The following is a 17,502-nucleotide window of genomic DNA, read 5'->3' as shown; positions in this document are numbered from 1 at the left end:
AAACTCCTAATTGCTGTTTATTAATGTAGTTGTTAAGTTTAGGTATTGGGTGGATTAAGGGATGTAGAATATAAGACACTAACATGTGCTTTATAAGAACTAAAAAACAGCTAATTTCCTAATATGTATGTTAATAAGCAACTAGTTAATATATTGAGAATTGGACCCTAAACTAAAGTGTTAACAAATGTATTATTCATCAATTATGCTCTTCAAAGCAAAAGCTTGATTTTGTGGATAATCTTGACAATGATCTTTCCCTTTACTCTTTCCTCATGACAGACAGGTGGTGGTCAGCTATACACTGAGTGTGTATCATCACTGTCCTCACTCCTAGTACTCAAAGTAGGACACAACTAGTACACAAACTATAACAAAACCAGGAAAATGATCTACCATTAAGAAGATTTGAAAAAAATCTGACATAAACGATTTGAATAAAATAGCTAAATACGACTACATATTTCTGTGTATAAATTTATGTTTTAATAATATATAACATTAAGACATAGTAATATTAACAGCTAGTGAGTAGGCTACAGACACATGCAGTGCCATGTACTGGACAGATTACTTGCCAATTATACTTTACTGATTCCAAATTACGTGAAAATTCTAGTCAGTCAACTAAAGATTAACTATAACGTATTCTGCCTACTTTTTGAATACTTTTGACCTAACTCTTTTATCACATAGATTTGAGTAGGATAATCTTGTACCATTTAGATAAATGGATAACTGGATCTTCCAGTAAAAATGACAGACACACTGGTTATGTATGTCGAATTTTTCCAAACATTTAATCTGTTTAAACGCCCTCTTTTCTTACAATCAAATGCAAACTTGTCAATCAACCGCTGATGGACAGAAACAAGTCCACACCCTAAATTTTATTTCCATTTTGATAATTCGCTTCACTTAAATGTGCATCACAATATGGAAGAAAAGATCTGTTGCTTCTTTTGTTACGTTACATTACATGAGCGAAACATTCATAAACAGGAAAACAGCAAGAGCATTACACAGCCAAAGTTGGATTGCAAATGTATTTACATGGTGTGCAAATACAAAGGAAAGTTTCCATAGTGATACGGATAAAGGTCTAGGCCCTATTTCAGTGACAATCTGATATATTTGCATTATAGGAGAATTTCTCGAATTATGAACAGGCAATTATGACATTACAAAGGCCAGGGTAGTCAGGGTAGCACCATATTTAACTTTTGACTGTTGAATGTTTAACAACTGTTGACAAAACATCTTTTACAAAATACTTTCAGTTGACAAAAACCCTATAAAGTTTTTTTTTTAAGTTTTGAATATTACATGTGCTCGATACATTCATAGAGTGCATGCCATTGTAAAGACTGTAAGTCTCTCTCTGAGCGTCTTGTTTCTATCCTTTTATCTATGTGCTATAGAAACAGTCAGTCACCTGAGTCGTGTAATTAGAACTGCACATGCACATTGGCTTGTCCAGCTTGAAATATAAGCGTTTTTAACACTATTTGAACACAAGAAACAACATTTATGGGACAGTTAATTTAAAATGTTATTGCTGATTTGAAATGTGTTATTTAAAAGTGAGTCTTGAACAAGGCCGAGGTGGAGCCAGGGGGCCAAAGGACTGAGACAGAGCCGGTGGGAGTGAGGAAGGACTAAGACAGAGCCGGTGGGAGTGAGGACCGAGCCAGAACCGGTTGGAGTGAGGACCGAGCCAGAGCCGGTTGGAGTGAGGACCGAGGCAGAGCCGGTGGGAGTGAGGACCGAGCCAGAGCCGGTTGGAGTGAGGACCGAGGCTGAGCCGGTGGGAGTGAGGACCGAGGCAGAGCCGGTGGGAGTGAGGGCCGAGGCAGAGCCGGTTGGAGTGAGAACCGAGGCAGAGCCGGTTGGAGTGAGGACAGAGACAGAGCCGGTTGGAGTGAGGACCGAGGCAGAGCCGGTGGGAGTGAGGACAGAGGCAGAGCCGGTTGGAGTGAGGACCGAGGCAGAGCCGGTTGGAGTGAGGACCGAGGCAGAGCCGGTGGGAGTGAGGACCGAGGCAGAGCCGGTGGGAGTGAGGATCGAGGCAGAGCCGGTTGGAGTGAGGACTGAGGCAGAGCCGGTGGGAGTGAGGACTAAGACAGAGCCGGTTGGAGTGAGGACCGAGACAGAGCCGGTGGGAGTGAGGACTAAGACAGAGCCGGTGGGAGTGAGGACTGAGGCAGAGCCAGTGGGAGTGGGGACCGAGGCAGAGCCGGTGGGAGTGAGGACCGAGACAGAGCCGGTGGGAGTGAGGACCGAGGCAGAGCCGGTGGAAGTGAGGACCGAGGCAGAGCCGGTGGGAGTGAGGACTAAGACAGAGCCGGTTGGAGTGAGGACAGAGACAGAGCCGGTGGGAGTGAGGACTAAGACAGAGCCGGTGGGAGTGAGGACTGAGGCAGAGCCGGTGGGAGTGGGGACCGAGGCAGAGCCGGTGGGAGTGAGGACCGAGACAGAGCCGGTGGGAGTGAGGACCGAGGCAGAGCCGGTGGGAGTGAGGACCGAGGCAGAGCCGGTTGGATTGAGGACAGAGGTAAAGCCGGTGGGAGTGAGGACTGAGGCAGAGCCGGTGGGAGTGAGGACTAAGACAGAGCCGGTGGGAGTGAGGACTGAGGCAGAGCCAGTGGGAGTGGGGACCGAGGCAGAGCCGGTGGGAGTGAGGACCGAGACAGAGCCGGTGGGAGTGAGGACCGAGGCAGAGCCGGTGGGAGTGAGGACCGAGGCAGAGCCGGTGGGAGTGAGGACTAAGACAGAGCCGGTGGGAGTGAGGACTGAGGCAGAGCCGGTGGGAGTGGGGACCGAGGCAGAGCCGGTGGGAGTGAGGACCGAGACAGAGCCGGTGGGAGTGAGGACCGAGGCAGAGCCGGTGGGAGTGAGGACCGAGGCAGAGCCGGTTGGATTGAGGACCGAGGCAGAGCCGGTGGGAGTGAGGACCGAGGCAGAGCCGGTTGGAGTGAGGACAGAGGCAGAGCCGGTTGGAGTGAGGACTAAGACAGAGCCGGTTGGAGTGAGGACCGAGACAGAGCCGCTGGGAGTGAGGACCGAGGCAGAGCCGGTGGGAGTGAGGACCGAGACAGAGCCGGTGGGAGTGAGGACCGAGACAGAGCTGGTTGGAGTGAGGACAGAGGCAGAGCCGGTTGGATTGAGGACAGAGGTAAAGCCGGTGGGAGTGAGGACTGAGGCAGAGCCGGTGGGAGTGGAATGGGAGGGTGGGTGGAACCAGTGACAATGAATTAAACTTGGATTTTGCGGAACCAGAAGAGCAGGAACGGCCTCATCATCCAGCTCCACTAGTACTCCCACTGACATGGATGTATAAACCAGCTCACATACCTGGTCAGACTGGAAGGTAGGCTTTGTTCCTGGGACGGATAACAGGCTCCACTGCGGGCATTGGCTCTGGCACTGGGTCCGTGGTGGGCTTCAGCTCTGGGTCTGCGGTGGTGGGTGTTGGCTCAATGAAGGGTTGGACAATCTCAGAAGTGTGGATGGGGTGAACTGTCGGTGCGATGGGATAAGATCCTCCCACTCATCGAAAGTATTGGGGGATCCACATTCACGAAGTACCCAGTCCACATACTCGATAAATGTCCCTCGAGGATCTACATGCAGGAAAGCCATTGTTTGGCCGTTAAGTCCTGCCAAAAAAACACAAAGAGGCTGCTGTCATTGGAGCTAACGAGATGGAACTGACCTATAAAGCGCTCTGTGTGATCCTAGAGGAAGCGATACCCCTGTGAGAGGAGGATCTGCACTGGTTCAAGATCCATTTTATAATAAATAATAAATATAATAATAAATCCTTTCGTCAGCCTGGTGTTCTGTCACGGCTGGGCGGAGTATGAAAATGAAGTGATGTGAAGTGGATCTAAAATGCAGCATACTTTATTTAACAAAACTAAAGAGTAATTCAAAAACAACTAATCCAAAACAGGAAGGGAACGCAACACAGACAACATCAGACAAAGGGTGACAGAACTGAAGGCATTAAATACACTGAGAACTAATGAGGAAAAGGTGTGTGTAATCAATGAACCAATGAGTTATCGTGACGTAATGGGAACAAAGGAAAAAGGAAACAATGATCTACAAATTAAAAGTCCATGAGAAAGAAATAGGAAACACAGATTGTGACAGAAACAGTACTTTGTGTGTCACAGGGCTGTATGATTTATACTGTAACTGTGGTACACAGGTCACCTGGCAGAAGTCACCTTTGACACAGCGTTAAGGGGGTGGTTTTCAGCCCACAGACCGGCTTTCTTTTTCTTATGATCAGAATTCCTCTTGTGCTTCCTTGTCAACAACAATATTATAACCAATACAAGAAAACAAATCAGAGGAATAGTGATTCCCAGTGTTGTTATTAACCAGTCTATCGATTTTTCAGGATCACCTAAAAAAACAAATCAAATGTTAGATTGTTGTTTTTTGGAAAAGACAAATATTTGCTGTTTTGTATATACATTTGATTTATGGTTGTATGTGCTGTAAGTGTTTTTTTCTTCTTTTCTTTTGAATACAACAAGAGAAGCCCATTCCTTTAGACAAACAGAACACCACCAAGTCACCCAATATTTCCACTTTTTACATATTTGGGTTTGCAATGGGGTCACGGTTTGGTTTGATTTTACAGATATTATGTGACCAAACAGTCTGTTTTCACAATGATGGCCATTTAAAAGTTCCCTTATATTCAGTTGCAGTTATGCTTTTTTCCCCCTTAAATTATAATTACAAATATTATATTATATTATAACGGCTGTTTTACTGGTGCAGTATGCCCTTTAGAAGCACAATATGGATGTATTTAATCTAACTATAACCTACCCTTAAAATTAGAGGAAGATTAAATGTTGATGTAAATGGTGTACAAGCCTGATCCTAACATCACCCTTAAACCTAAAATCATATTGGTTGATTGGGATGTTGTTCCAGGAACATGTCCAACTTGGTTAAAACATGGTCAAGGGATGTGGTTGAAGGGATGTGAACAGGCTAATTTAGTGACTCAATCCTAGTGGAAATTATCAAAGTGGCTCAATTTGTTTAGTTTTGTATTTTGTATTTTTATTTAGTATTGTTAAATAGACATGTTATTTGTAGATAGTTACCTTCAGTGTGGACATGGACAGAGAGCTCTCCAGATTTATCTGAAACGAATTTCCTCCAGTTGTCAGCAGTTGGAAGCCACTCCTCTACCCGACAGTAGTATTGCCCCACATCAGTGGGCTGGATCTGCTGCACAGTCAGTTTGTAGTGTGTGGCAAGTGGTCGTCCAAACACCAGTTGTTTATCGCCGATTGCACTGTGTAAGGTACCATCCCGCCTGGCAGTGAATATAGCGACTGGTCCTTCCTCCTGAACCTTGAACCAGGTGACCTCAAAGGTAGACTTATCACTGGACTGAGAGTCAATGTCACAGTCAACGGTGAACCCAGCCTGATGATCGGTGATGTTGAGCATTCGGTTCTCCTTCTTAACATGCAGTTTACTTTCTGTTTAAATCAAACACAACATCAAAGTTAAAAAAAAATAATTATTTTTTGTCTGAATTTCTGGTAACACTTTATTTTGATGGTCCCTTTTGAACATTCTGTTAACTATAAGTAACTTTGCAACTACATGTCAACTAACTCTCATTAGAGTATTAGTGGACTATCTGCTTCATATCGGCAAACTCTTTATTGTGATGGTCCTCCAACACACACTCTACTGACTATAAGTAACTTTGCAACTACATGTCAACTTATTCTAACCATAGCCCTACCAGTCTACTAATACTCTACTAATACTCTAATGAGAGTTAGTAGTAGGGCTGGGACGGTTACCGCATTACCACATGTGTGCACGTTGTGTATAATGACATGGATTCATTGATTCTAATGACATGAATTATGTCTAATGATATAGTGGCTTACATGGATTCAAGGTTTTCTAAACAAAACTTATCATCAAAAGATGGAGCAAATCCGACCTTTCACGAGTTGAGGAGCGCAATGTTCCATGACGCATAATAACATTCCATTCGTATTAGAGATGCGCGGATAGGCTATTATTATTTCATTCGCAACCGCATCACAAAACTCATCTGTCCACCATCCACCCGCACCAACGTTTTTTGATCAATTTTCGAAACCGCATCCGCGGCGCTGACTGTTTTAAGGTCTATGAGCAATGCGAGGTGCTGCTGTCGTGAGGCTAGAAAGCTCTTGGCTGTTCTAGAAAGAACACTGATCCAATGCAGCAAAGATATTTAAAGGCTAAAGTCCCTAATATATTGGCTATGTTGTATCCCCAGAATATCAGCAGTGAACTCCGTCTCCGATCGGCGCCCAGGGATAAATATGAATAAGTAAATAGCCTGTAACGCACATCGGCAAACCTGACCTTACCTGACTAGGCTACTGTAGACTAAAATGTTATCATTTCGTTTTGAATTTTGTTTAAAAGTAGACATTTAGGCCCAGCCTTCGCCGAGTTTCGGTTCATTTGAGACGAGCTCCAGTTCACGCGCAAGAGATCGCACCCGCGCTTCCACGTCCTCCTGATTATATGTCTTGCTTCTTATTTCTTAATTCCAGGCATTTAGTTAATGAAACAGTGATTAAAATTAAGGTACAATTTATACAAAACGAAATTTAATTTAAAGAAAGGCTTTCTACAAAACAAAACTTAATAAAGTGGTCAAAATCGTGTCTGACCCATCTTATGATCCTATCTTACTCATGCTGTTCACTCTTCATATAATCGACATAGATTAAATAAAAAATAACACTATATTATGTAAACATAAATATGGAGTATAATATTTGTAATTAAGACATGTTGCAATAGGTGTTCTTTCATTTCCAATGTGAACATCATAATGTATTCTCCTGAAAATGAATTCAATGCGAATGTATCTGAGAATATTCTTAAATAAGGAAATCTATTCAGTGATTGGTTCATGCCCAATTACTGCTTGATGAAAATTTGACTATTTCAAATTGTGCTCGTTTTTTTTTTTTGGTTGTAGGTGACAATATTTAACAAAGTCTGTCTAGCAAAAACGACTTCTGGTGCGTGCGCGAAAGTCTGTTTTTGGGGGCTGGCTATTTAAAGCGGTTTACCGCCATACCGCGGGAATCTTGCTTTTCAACCGCGGTTAGAAAAAATCCATACCGCCCCAGCCCTAGTTAGTAGACATGAAGTTGCAATGTTACTTATAGACAACAGAATGTGTTAAAGGGACCACCAAAATAAAGTGAAACCGAATTTCTTAATTTATTCAAAAATACATAATTTGCATAAATCCATACATGTAATGATTTAAATAAATCTCTTCTATGATGTTTTAATTTCTGCAATTTTTGGTGACATGAAGTTAAAAATGCCTACGTGGTAACGACTGTCCTGAATCCAACTCACTTTAGCAATTCCTAATTATTTTATGTTTTGGTGTATTGGTCGCTAATTCATATGAACTTATGTTCTAACTTAACTTAACTAACTTATATTTTGTACAATATGCTTATGTCCCACTGAATGTTCCATACAAGTTCAGTGAAAAGGCAATTGCAATGAAGTAAATGTGTTGTGTTTTACCTTTCTCTTTGACAACAAGCTCTGTGGAACCAGACATTTTCCTTAGGGAGTACCAGTCCCCAAGAGGATCCTGAAGCCACTCTTCCACCTCACAACGATACTGTCCACTGTCAGATGTTCTGACCTGATGGACAGTCAACTGGAAGGTCTGTTTCTGTCTTACTTCCATGCGGATTCTCTGGTCCATCTCTAGTCCAGCTGCGGGGCCAAACTTGACAACAGCATCTAGATCCATAGTTAAGAGCATCTGGGACCCAATCATCCATGTTATCGTGAAACGAGAAGTATCTGTGGTTGTCGTCAGAACTGAGCATTCGATCTTAGCATCAGTGTTGACAGTGGTTTCCAGGCGAGACTTGAGTTTAGACAGGCTCATCCGGCTGACTGTTGGAAAACATTACAAAGTGAGGAGAAGAGAGAAAAAAAAAGATATTCAACCAACTGCTGAATCTACAGTTATCTCAATGCTTTATAAAAACAGTAGGCAATATTTTGCACAGCGTGTGCAAAGAGAAAATAGGAATATGCTCTAAATGAATAAAGGAAAGTGTTCAAGGAAGAGCTCTGGGAAAACACAGTTACAAATGTTATGTCTTTTAATGTACATGCATCTATTTTTAAACGCATTTCATTTAGTTGACTTAATTCTGCTTTGCAGTAGACTCTTAATTATATATGTTGGCATGCCCATTAGTGTTTGTGCTGCCTGAGTCATGGTTTGATAGACCTGGTGTCCATAGTTAATAACAGTGAAAAATTCGGACATACCTACTCAATTCAGTATTGCTATTTTCTACTGTATTGGTGTATTTCTATTTACAAATAATAATAAATAGTAAAAATAAAAGTAAATACAAATAATACAAATGGAAGTATATAAATTATACAATGCGCCATTATTTTGTTTATGTTTATAAACAAAATAATTATGTTTGCCTTAGTTCCCTAGTTAGTTTCTTAGGTTCTTAATAATTTAACACCAGTTCCGTTTTTACCTTGTTTACTCTCTCTGTGTATTCAAGCCCCTAGTTTCCTCAGTTCTTCGTTTGGTCTCATCTAAGATAACGTGGTTGTGTTTTCTATTCTACAGCTATCTCCTAAGTTTTAGTTTGTGTATTGTAATAAAGTATGTTTTTTCTCTTACTCCTTTGTCATGCGCATTCCCAACACCCACATCTGACACATACATTTTTGCTAGATTTGCATTTGCTGCTATTGAGGTTGGTGGCAACACTTTATTTGACCTAAATCATAGTAAGTAGGCTATATGTTGTTAATTAATATTACTCAGTACTTATTTGTGTAATTGTGTTCATGACTATGAACAAAGTGTTTTAGGCCAAACGGAGGGGGAAAAACTGAAAGAAACTGCATTTTGCTTCATCCGGTGGACATTTGCTGTCAATTAAACAGGAATTTGTTGGCCCACGCAACATGATTAGGAAAGAGTATTCAGTTTACTCAGAAATAGTAAACATTGTTAATTTGCATATACTACTGACATTGTAACAATACAAAGTGGCATGAAAATAGGCGATGGTACACTTTAATACATTATTTTTTAATAAACGGCTGTATTTACCAGGTTTTTTTACAGTCACCGCCAATGGGTTGGAGTTCTTCATGGCTTTCTGTACATTCTTTTGATAGGCATCAACCTGGCAATGGTACTGTCCTTCTTGTTGCTTGCTGGCTTGTGGCACTATGAGCAACAAATGTGTGGCTGACGGCTGTGTCTGAATGGACAGCTGATAGTTTCTCCGATCTGCTCCCCAGGCGATTTCTCCAGTGTGGCGTATGGATAAAATATTCGTTTGTACAGTTGAATTGGGTGGCTGAAACATCCAGCGTACAGCCAGAGACACTTTAGGCCCTTTGACTATACATAGTAATTCTACTGAAGAATTTATAGGCACATTTGTTGTACGACTTTTCAAGGTCACCGTCATTTGAGATTCTGAAAAGAAATGTCTGCAGTGATTATTCATACTCTGGTATCAGTAACATGCAGTAGAAATATAAGTAATGACAAATAATTTATGTCAGCATATCTAGACAGTTTCTCTGATCCTGAGAATAATGTGTGATTATATAACAGTCTTACCAACAGAATGAACTAAAATGGCTTTTTGCTGAGACTGGGTGTTGGCTTTCGTCATCTCTCCATTGCTCTGTATGGTCCATTCAGACACAATGCACCTGTATTCGCCTCTGTCAGATGTTGCAGATGCACCGATCTCCAGGGTGAAGTTTCCAGCTGGAGATTGGAGTGTTTGAACATGTCTGCTCTGATACTTTGTCCCAATATCTTTCATCACTCCCTCATGGGTCAGACTAATGACATCACTGAAGGAATCCCCTGAGTCTTTCTTGTGTTGCCATGTCACTGATAAAGGACCTTTGGATCCCGACACAGAGCAGGAGACCTGTAGTGTATCTCCCTCAGTCACAGCATCCTCCATCATCATGACCAGCGTCAGATCACTCTCTGACCAGACAGGCAAATAAACATGCAATGTCAGTGTCTTGTCATGCAATAACATATAATTAATTTATTCATCTGAATTGAATTATTGAATTGTGTATCTTTATATTTTTTATAAATAATTATTATATTTCTCATTACATGATACATGTCCTGGATGTTCTTTACAAAAAGAAACTGTACAAGATGTGACCTTGGCAATGACCAGAACACCTAAGAAACTGAATTGCAACACAATAAAGTCCGCTTGACTGTAGAGGAGAAACACTGTAGCATTATTTACCTTTGGCTGTGATGTTCACAGTCTCTGGACTGGACAGTTGTTTTTGTATTCTTCTGAAGGTGCCATCATCATTCATGTCTTCCTGCCATACTTCACACTGGTATTGGCCCTGGTCTTCAGCCCTAGCTGAACGGATGGTCAGCAAGTAGTCCGTGCGACTGGTTTTCACTGCTCTCATCTCCGCTGCATTCTCTCTCTCTTTATAAATGTCAAACACGGTGAGCATCCCAGAAGGTCCAATCTGAGCCACGCTCTTCTGGTTCTTCAGCCAGGTCACAGAAAATAAATGACCAGGAAGACTCTGTGCCTTCACACTGCAGTGGATGTCCAGTGCATCTCCCACCTGTAGGGGCCCCTTTGAGGCCTTCATATAGACACTGAACGAGCCTGCGTCAGGGGCCACTTATGAAACACAGGAAAAATCATGAGATGTACAAGGTTCTCTTACACAGTTACACAATGTCATAACTCTTGGTTTACTAAGTGTAACGCCTGGGTCCTGAAGCAAAACCAGTTGAGAAACTCTGGTTTAAATTACAAAAAATAAATCTTACCAATTTGTTTGACCTCCACGTTACATGCTGTGCTGGTTTTGTGGGCAATCTGTGTCCAGGAACGGTCTGGGTCTTGGATCCACTCAATGGCTTTGCAGTAGATGTTCCCCTGGTCTGACTGCTGCACTTGCAACATCTTCAGTCTGAAGGTTGTGTCCTCCACCTTATCCATGCTGATAAGACCTGCGCGGTAGCGATCCTCAAATCCAGCTCCTAACTTTACAGTCAGATCTTTGTCCAGAGTGATGATTGGTCGGGGGTTCTCATCCGCTCCACTGTGGAGAAACCAGCTGACCGACAGATGGGTGTGCTGATAAGTCTCGCTGGAGACCTGGCACTCAAGCTGAAGAGGATCACCTTCAGACAAGCTCTGAGAGGAAGAGCCAGAGTACGATGCCTTCAGGGTGTCCTCAATCACTGTGGATTTTTGCATTGAAAACATTAGTAACAACGAGAGGTCGACCAATATGTGCTTTTCAATAACAATATCTAGCGAATAACTGATGTCTGATATAATAGTGATTTAAATAAATATATGTACAACTTCAGCTTATAGCTGATCATCTTCTGTTGGGATGCTAACAGATTGATCTCTCTATATATACTGTAGATCTGCCAATGACATGTCAATAATCTCAAAATGGCCAAATCATCTGATTAATCACCAAAATACTCAAGATAAAGAAATATCTTACCATTAAGTTTTGATTGCGCTTCATAACTTCCTAAATATCCGCCATCTGTGTTTGGGGTTTGACAGAAGATATCACCCGCATCCCCTTCCAGCAAAGTTTTGATCCTCAAGAGAACTGAAGATCCTGACAACCTCTCAATCTCAATCTCTTTTTCCCTTATTCTATTGGAGTACATTGCGTAGGCAAAGTCTTGCTCTTTAGTACTGATTATATTTATATCCACGTTTGATTTCTTGACCCTAAATTCAAAATCCTGCACAGGTGAGCCTTTAAACCCACTGACATCACAGGATATGGAGATGGGGTATCCTTTCACTCTATACAGAGGACCTTCCTGGATCTGGACCAGACGCTGACCGTAGCACAGATCTGTGTGGAGAGGGACATTAGACAGGCAAATTGTTAGGAAGACTTGTTAAGTAGCATACATTAAATAATGAAATGTGGAGTGACATTGAATGTGATGAGATGGTTGACAGGCCAGTTTACTGTGAGAGGATGCATGAATGCAACAATACGGTCTGTTAAAGAAGTGGTAGTATGTCCAAAAACTACCCAAATGCTGGCTTAAGGCCGTTGTTTTCCTGTTTTCTTACTTCTTTTTTTACCCAGAAATTGTCAATCTCACTGACAGTTGAAAGTAACAATACACCCCTCCTCCACTCTCTGACATTAGCCAAGTCAATTCACATTTATTTATTTAATGCTTTAAACAATACAGATTGTTTCAAAGCAGTTTTGCAGAGATCACAGGAAATTAATTCAATGATGCAAACAGAGTTCATTTCTGCCCCTACTGACGCTCGAGGTGGTGTGCTGGAGTGAGTTGCCGGGGGGTTTGGACTTGGGGTTTGGTTCGCTGCCGGCCGCCTGGGTTCTGGAGGGGCGGCTGCCATCCGAGAGGGACTCAGAGGAGTTGCCACCGTTCGCTGAGTTCATGACGGGGAGGAGCAGGGAACGGGGGACTCCTGCCGACTGCCCGAACCCGGAGGAGCCGCTGCCGTCCACCAGGGCCGTTCACTGAGGGATATCCAGCGCCACCGTCAGGCATTGCGGAGGAGTTCACCCAGTTGGTGGAGGACTGGATGGCAGTGTGTTTTGGGAAATGGACCAAGAATATTTTTTGCTCTCCTCTCTCTCGTCTCTGTCTCTCCTCATGTGTCCGTGCCCTTTTCTCTCGCCTTGTCTGTCCTTATCCCGCCATGCCTTGAGAGGGGGGTGGGGGTGTGGTGTACAGCACAATCTCGTGGCCTGCCAGAGACGATGGGGATATGAGGCCAGCAGGACGAGGCCGAGAGCCATGAGATCGGAGCGAGGCCGGTGGCACGAGTGTCACTTGCACGCCGCACCAGTCTCGAGTTCTCACGGAGGAGTTTCAGAAGCAAAAAAGGAGGAGCGATGACAGTGAAGGATGATAGAGGATTAGGCTTGGAGCTTTAATTTTCATTTTGTGTTTGTTTATTTTGGATATTAAAGTAATTCAATGTTTGCCGGTTCCTGCCTCCTTCCCTGAATAAAAGTACAGACTTCGGTACCAAGTCGGTGCTGAAATTTGAAAAATGTGACGCTGTTGAGCGGAATTGAAAACAACTCTGACTGCCCATTGTGTTCACGCGCTCATTGGATATGTCTGTGATTGGCTACAATGATCAACGGGAGCGATGGGAGCGATTGAGAGCACACGGAAGTGTTTGAAATTGTATTGTAAGCGGGAGCGGGAGCTTTTGAAAGCACAAGCACGCAGGCGTCTATCAATGGACCAGTCCGCTAATAGACGCATGCTTTCAAACACTCCCATGTGTATCTGTGTAAGCACTTGCTGAAGAGCATCATTGAAGTATATTTACAACATGTTTTTTAAGCACTGATCATTGTAGCCAATCACAGACATCATATTTGATGAGCCCGTGAGAACAATGAGCAATCAGAGTTGTTTACGATTCCGCTCAACAGCGCTAAAAGCATCGCATTTTTTAAAATTTCAGTACCGACTTGGTATCGAAGTCGGTACTTTTGACAACACTACTTTTGCAAAGGAGAAAATTTAACACATCTTTGAGGGGACAAAGCAAAACATAATTTGAGCATCAACCTCTAATACTTTTTCATATACTGTTTACTTTTATTGTATAACAGTTCTATCTAATAACGTATTAGACAGGACTCTTAAAAAGATCGTAAACTAATGAAGATAGAGAATGTGAGCACTGTGAGCTCAGGCTGTGGCATTCTCAGCGCCGTCAAAATCACGTCTTGCGTCACTTCAGAGTTCCTAAGGCGGTGCGAATGCAACCAGGAAAACGGCCCTGGGGGAACCACTAGTTCTCGGGGAACAAACCTGGTGGCTAGTTCCTATAACTAAGTTCCTATAACTACGCGGTGCAAAAGCCCCTATTGATGATATCTAGGTGAAAGTGTCTCTGTGTTTGCATTTATCTGACTTCTGTGACGTGAGGCGGCTAGCAGATGGTGGTTTAGCCAGTCTGGCTGCTTCCTGAACTGCCCCGACAACCCAGGCGTTGAGTTGGAGAGTGGGCTTTTTGTATCCACTTCAGGAGAAGTGGTCAGCACTGACAAATCGATTAATTTCTTTGGTGAAATACATTTTTGTAAATGTTAACATTATTTAATCTAGGTTTTTACTGTGTTATAAATTATTTTATTTTATGAAATGCAACATAAAGGGATGAGATATCAGTCAGCAAAAAGTGTCAGTCAGCATTGGCCATTTTGCATGATGATTATTTTTTATTATTATACTGAATCTAATCACTTTGGACGTTAAAATATGTTGTCAGAACTCTGTACTTTGTTTATGTACAGGTTATAGGGTCAGTCACAACATCTTTTGGCTATCAGAAACGGCGGTCTGAGGTTTGCAGTTGCTCCGCCGAACATCAGGCCAGCACAGGCTCACCAACTCACTGCCCCGAAAACCTGCACCATTTCGGTAAAAAAAGGGATAACTATGGAAGCTTGTTTCCGCCATGAAATCATTTATTTTTTAAAGATAATTGCGACTTCTTATCTCACAATTCTGTTTTTTTTAAACTCACAATTCTGAGTTATAAAGTTTAATACTAATTCTGACATTTTCTCACAATTGGGAGTATATATATCACAATTATGACTTTATAACACACAAATGTGAGTTTAAATCACGCATTTGTCAGAATTGAGAGATGTAAGCGCAATTGCAAGAAAAAAGTCGCAATTACCCTTTTTATTTTTTATTCAGTGGCGGAAACAAGCTTCCATATATAACAGAACCAGTGATTACACTTGAAATGTTCCTTTTAAATGTTAAATGTTTATTTCTAAAATGTTTTTTAAACTAGTTTAAATGTAGGTGTACATTAATAACAACTGAACAGTAATCATCCAAAATAAAGGTTGTATCATGTAAACACAATGGTCACTGTGCTGTGTATTTTACAAAATTGTAATCTGGAAATATCTGGTAGCCTAACATTAACACATGTATGATGTACAAACAAGCTAGTACTGTAAAAAGCAACTAGCGTACGTCAACCTATACGGTGGGTTTAATGAGAACAACCCAACATGCTAAATTAGAATAACCCACGGTTGGGTTTGTCTATATTTGACCTATAAGTTGATTGGAAAACAACCCAAACCGGGTTACTTTCCACCCAATGTTTTTTAGAATGCGTAATCTTTACAAAAAGAGAACTTTTAGGCATAAGTACGCATGTTCGCCTTGTTGCCCGAATGATCGTTTTACAATGAAATGCAGGGATGGTTTTATGGAATGCAGATTTTAAAGCCGTTTCAAATCAAATCAATATTTCATGTCCACATAATTATTTATTTAGTGAAAAGCTTAGTATGTGGTTTGACTGTACATTGCCCCTTAAATGTTCATCTTTCAACTTATGCTCAAAGCTGCTTGCTAGGATTTTTTCTTTGCGTAAGCTTCGGATCAGGATCCTGATCACCTGGGATTATTTTGTGATAACTGCAGCGCAAATTTGATTCTGCGCTAATTTAATCTAATATTTGATGTTTATTTATTTATTTATTTATTTTGTAGATTTAAGTAGCAAATGATAATCGCTAAAAAAGTATTTACTATATTTTGAGACAAAGGTCTTGTTAATGATTTTCAATATTTTTCAAGGTAATTAAAGCAACAGTTTTTCAGTAACAGACGAATTTGTAAAAGTATGGTATTTTGGGTAAAAGGCAAAAGACACAATAATTAACATGATAATAAACAGCTGACTGACTTTTCCAATTGTTGACATGACAGGTTAGATTAAGATGGTAAATATCATATACAAAGATGGGTGTCCAGCTTTGAGATAATCACCATATTTATAATGAAACCATCGTATTTAAAAATATGATATTAATCATATCATATGATAAAATATCACATTTATTTGTTACTACTGTACATCTATAAAAAAATATAACGGGATCTCCTCCAGTGCTTTCAGAATATTTACCTTTTAAAATAATCATGTTTTTATATATATATATATATAGTTTATATAACATTTTAATGACAGTATGTTTATTGAACAAAAATAATTAATATATTTATCAAAATAAACAGAAAAAATAGTACAAACTTTGCAAAAGTGATTGTTTTGAACAAGTAATAACTTAGACATTATTAAAAACATATTACTTTAGATAAAGTATTTGCATCAATACTGTGAGCCTTTCACCCCGTGTGTCTGTGGGGTAAAAGATCCTCCCTGAAACCTCATACATTTATAAGAATTTTAAACAAAACAAACCACTTTATGATTTATTTCCATACAAAATAAGTTGCTCCACTAATGTTCAATACACACATATACTTTTTCCCGCAATTATACGCTATGAGAGTAGAGAAAAGAAGATTCATCTTAAGGTGTGCCTTTATTCCTGTTGTAGACTTAACACTTACCCTACACCTGGGCAAAGGCGTCTCTAGACGTTTTAAACATAAAAGGACTTAAATAAAAGGATCAATTCAGTCTATATATTTGTCATCTTTAATGTATAAAGAAATGATATTCCGTCTTACCTCCCTGCAGGAGTCCTGTGAGACACATCAACATCTGCAGGTGCCACAGTCGCCACCCAAAATCCAACATCCCTAATCTGATCAATCCTTTCGCTTTCTCCCTCATCTCCTCAGAACAAGCTAACACAGGTCCGGCCCGGTTCAACGAAAGCAGCATAACTCAAACCCCCAGTTCGCTGATTCTGTAATAATGTATAGGCGGAACAGGTTTGGGAAACGCTTCCGTGCGTATTTGTGTTTGCGCTCTGAACTGGAGATCCTCTAATGTACAACGTGTTTTTACAGCTTTGAGCAATGCAGCCAATCACGGACATAGTTGTTGATCTTTACAACGCACCGGCCAATCAGAGGTGTTTAGTGACGGTAAAGGGAGCGGTCTTGGCTCGAGTTCGACGCTAATCCATTGAATAAAACTTGTTTTACAGGCTATAAAGTTTCGGAAGTGACATCCACATGCTGGATTCACTCTGCGCGCGACAGTATGACGTGTTGAAATAGTATCGCATTAAAGCAATGTAGGCAGACTTATAAATTAATAAATATTCGTATATAGCAATTTTTTTTATTCTTTACCAATTATTGGTAAAAGTGATGACTTGTAAATAACCTTAAATGTCTCACTGTACACTGCTATGGTGGAGCAGTTGCTTATACACTCTTAAAAATAAAGGTTCTTTATTGGCATCAATGGTCAAAGAACATTTAACACACATGAAATCGTTTCATTGCACAAAAGGTTCTTTATAGCAGAAAATGGTTCTCTAGATTTTTATTTTTATGACTGAACATCTGTACTTTATACAGCCTCAGTGATTTGATTCTGCAACCGGGCCTGA

At 41.1% G+C, this 17,502-nt stretch overlaps 1 protein-coding gene across 3 annotated transcripts; it reads right to left on the bottom strand.

Annotated features, from left to right (window-relative positions):
- Positions 1-775: 775 nt before the first annotated feature.
- On the bottom strand, positions 776-16,962 carry LOC143747324 (immunoglobulin superfamily member 2-like). Of its 3 annotated transcripts, XR_013206712.1 has the most exons (11): positions 16,667-16,936; positions 11,626-11,994; positions 10,931-11,347; positions 10,377-10,778; positions 9,713-10,096; positions 9,191-9,565; positions 7,609-7,992; positions 5,136-5,519; positions 4,236-4,417; positions 2,551-3,659; positions 1,301-2,333 (listed from the first exon to the last, which is right to left on the bottom strand). XR_013206712.1 is itself a non-coding variant. In XM_077240059.1 (10 exons), exons 1-10 carry the CDS (start codon positions 16,821-16,823, stop codon positions 3,624-3,626), a joined length of 3,090 nt encoding a protein of 1,029 aa, XP_077096174.1. In that variant the 5' UTR covers positions 16,824-16,962; the 3' UTR covers positions 776-3,623. The 3 variants fall into 3 exon arrangements, 2 of the variants coding, with proteins under 2 accessions (XP_077096174.1, XP_077096165.1); XM_077240059.1 differs by having other exon boundaries at positions 776-3,659; positions 16,667-16,962; XM_077240050.1 differs by having other exon boundaries at positions 776-3,659; positions 4,222-4,417; positions 16,667-16,932.
- Between the last annotated feature and the right edge of the window lie 540 nt (positions 16,963-17,502).

This window comes from Siphateles boraxobius, unplaced genomic scaffold (genome assembly GCF_051911475.1).
Source record: "Siphateles boraxobius isolate OS27281-9 unplaced genomic scaffold, OSU_SipBor_1 100, whole genome shotgun sequence".
Taxonomy (NCBI): domain Eukaryota; kingdom Metazoa; phylum Chordata; class Actinopteri; order Cypriniformes; family Leuciscidae; genus Siphateles; species Siphateles boraxobius.
The sequence above is the reverse complement of the archived record's forward strand: the minus strand, read 5'-3'. Positions and strand labels throughout refer to the sequence as shown.

Excerpts from the sequence above, each read along its gene's own strand:
- LOC143747324 (XM_077240059.1), bottom strand. The coding sequence starts at position 16,823 with ATGCTGCTTTCGTTGAACCGGGCCGGACCTGTGTTAGCTTGTTCTGAG. Across the intron at positions 10,779-10,930 it reads CGTGGAGGTCAAACAAATTG|TGGCCCCTGACGCAGGCTCG; the intron begins GTAAGATTTATT and ends GTGTTTCATAAG. Across the intron at positions 5,520-7,608 it reads GCTTGTTGTCAAAGAGAAAG|AAAGTAAACTGCATGTTAAG; the intron begins GTAAAACACAAC and ends TGATTTAAACAG.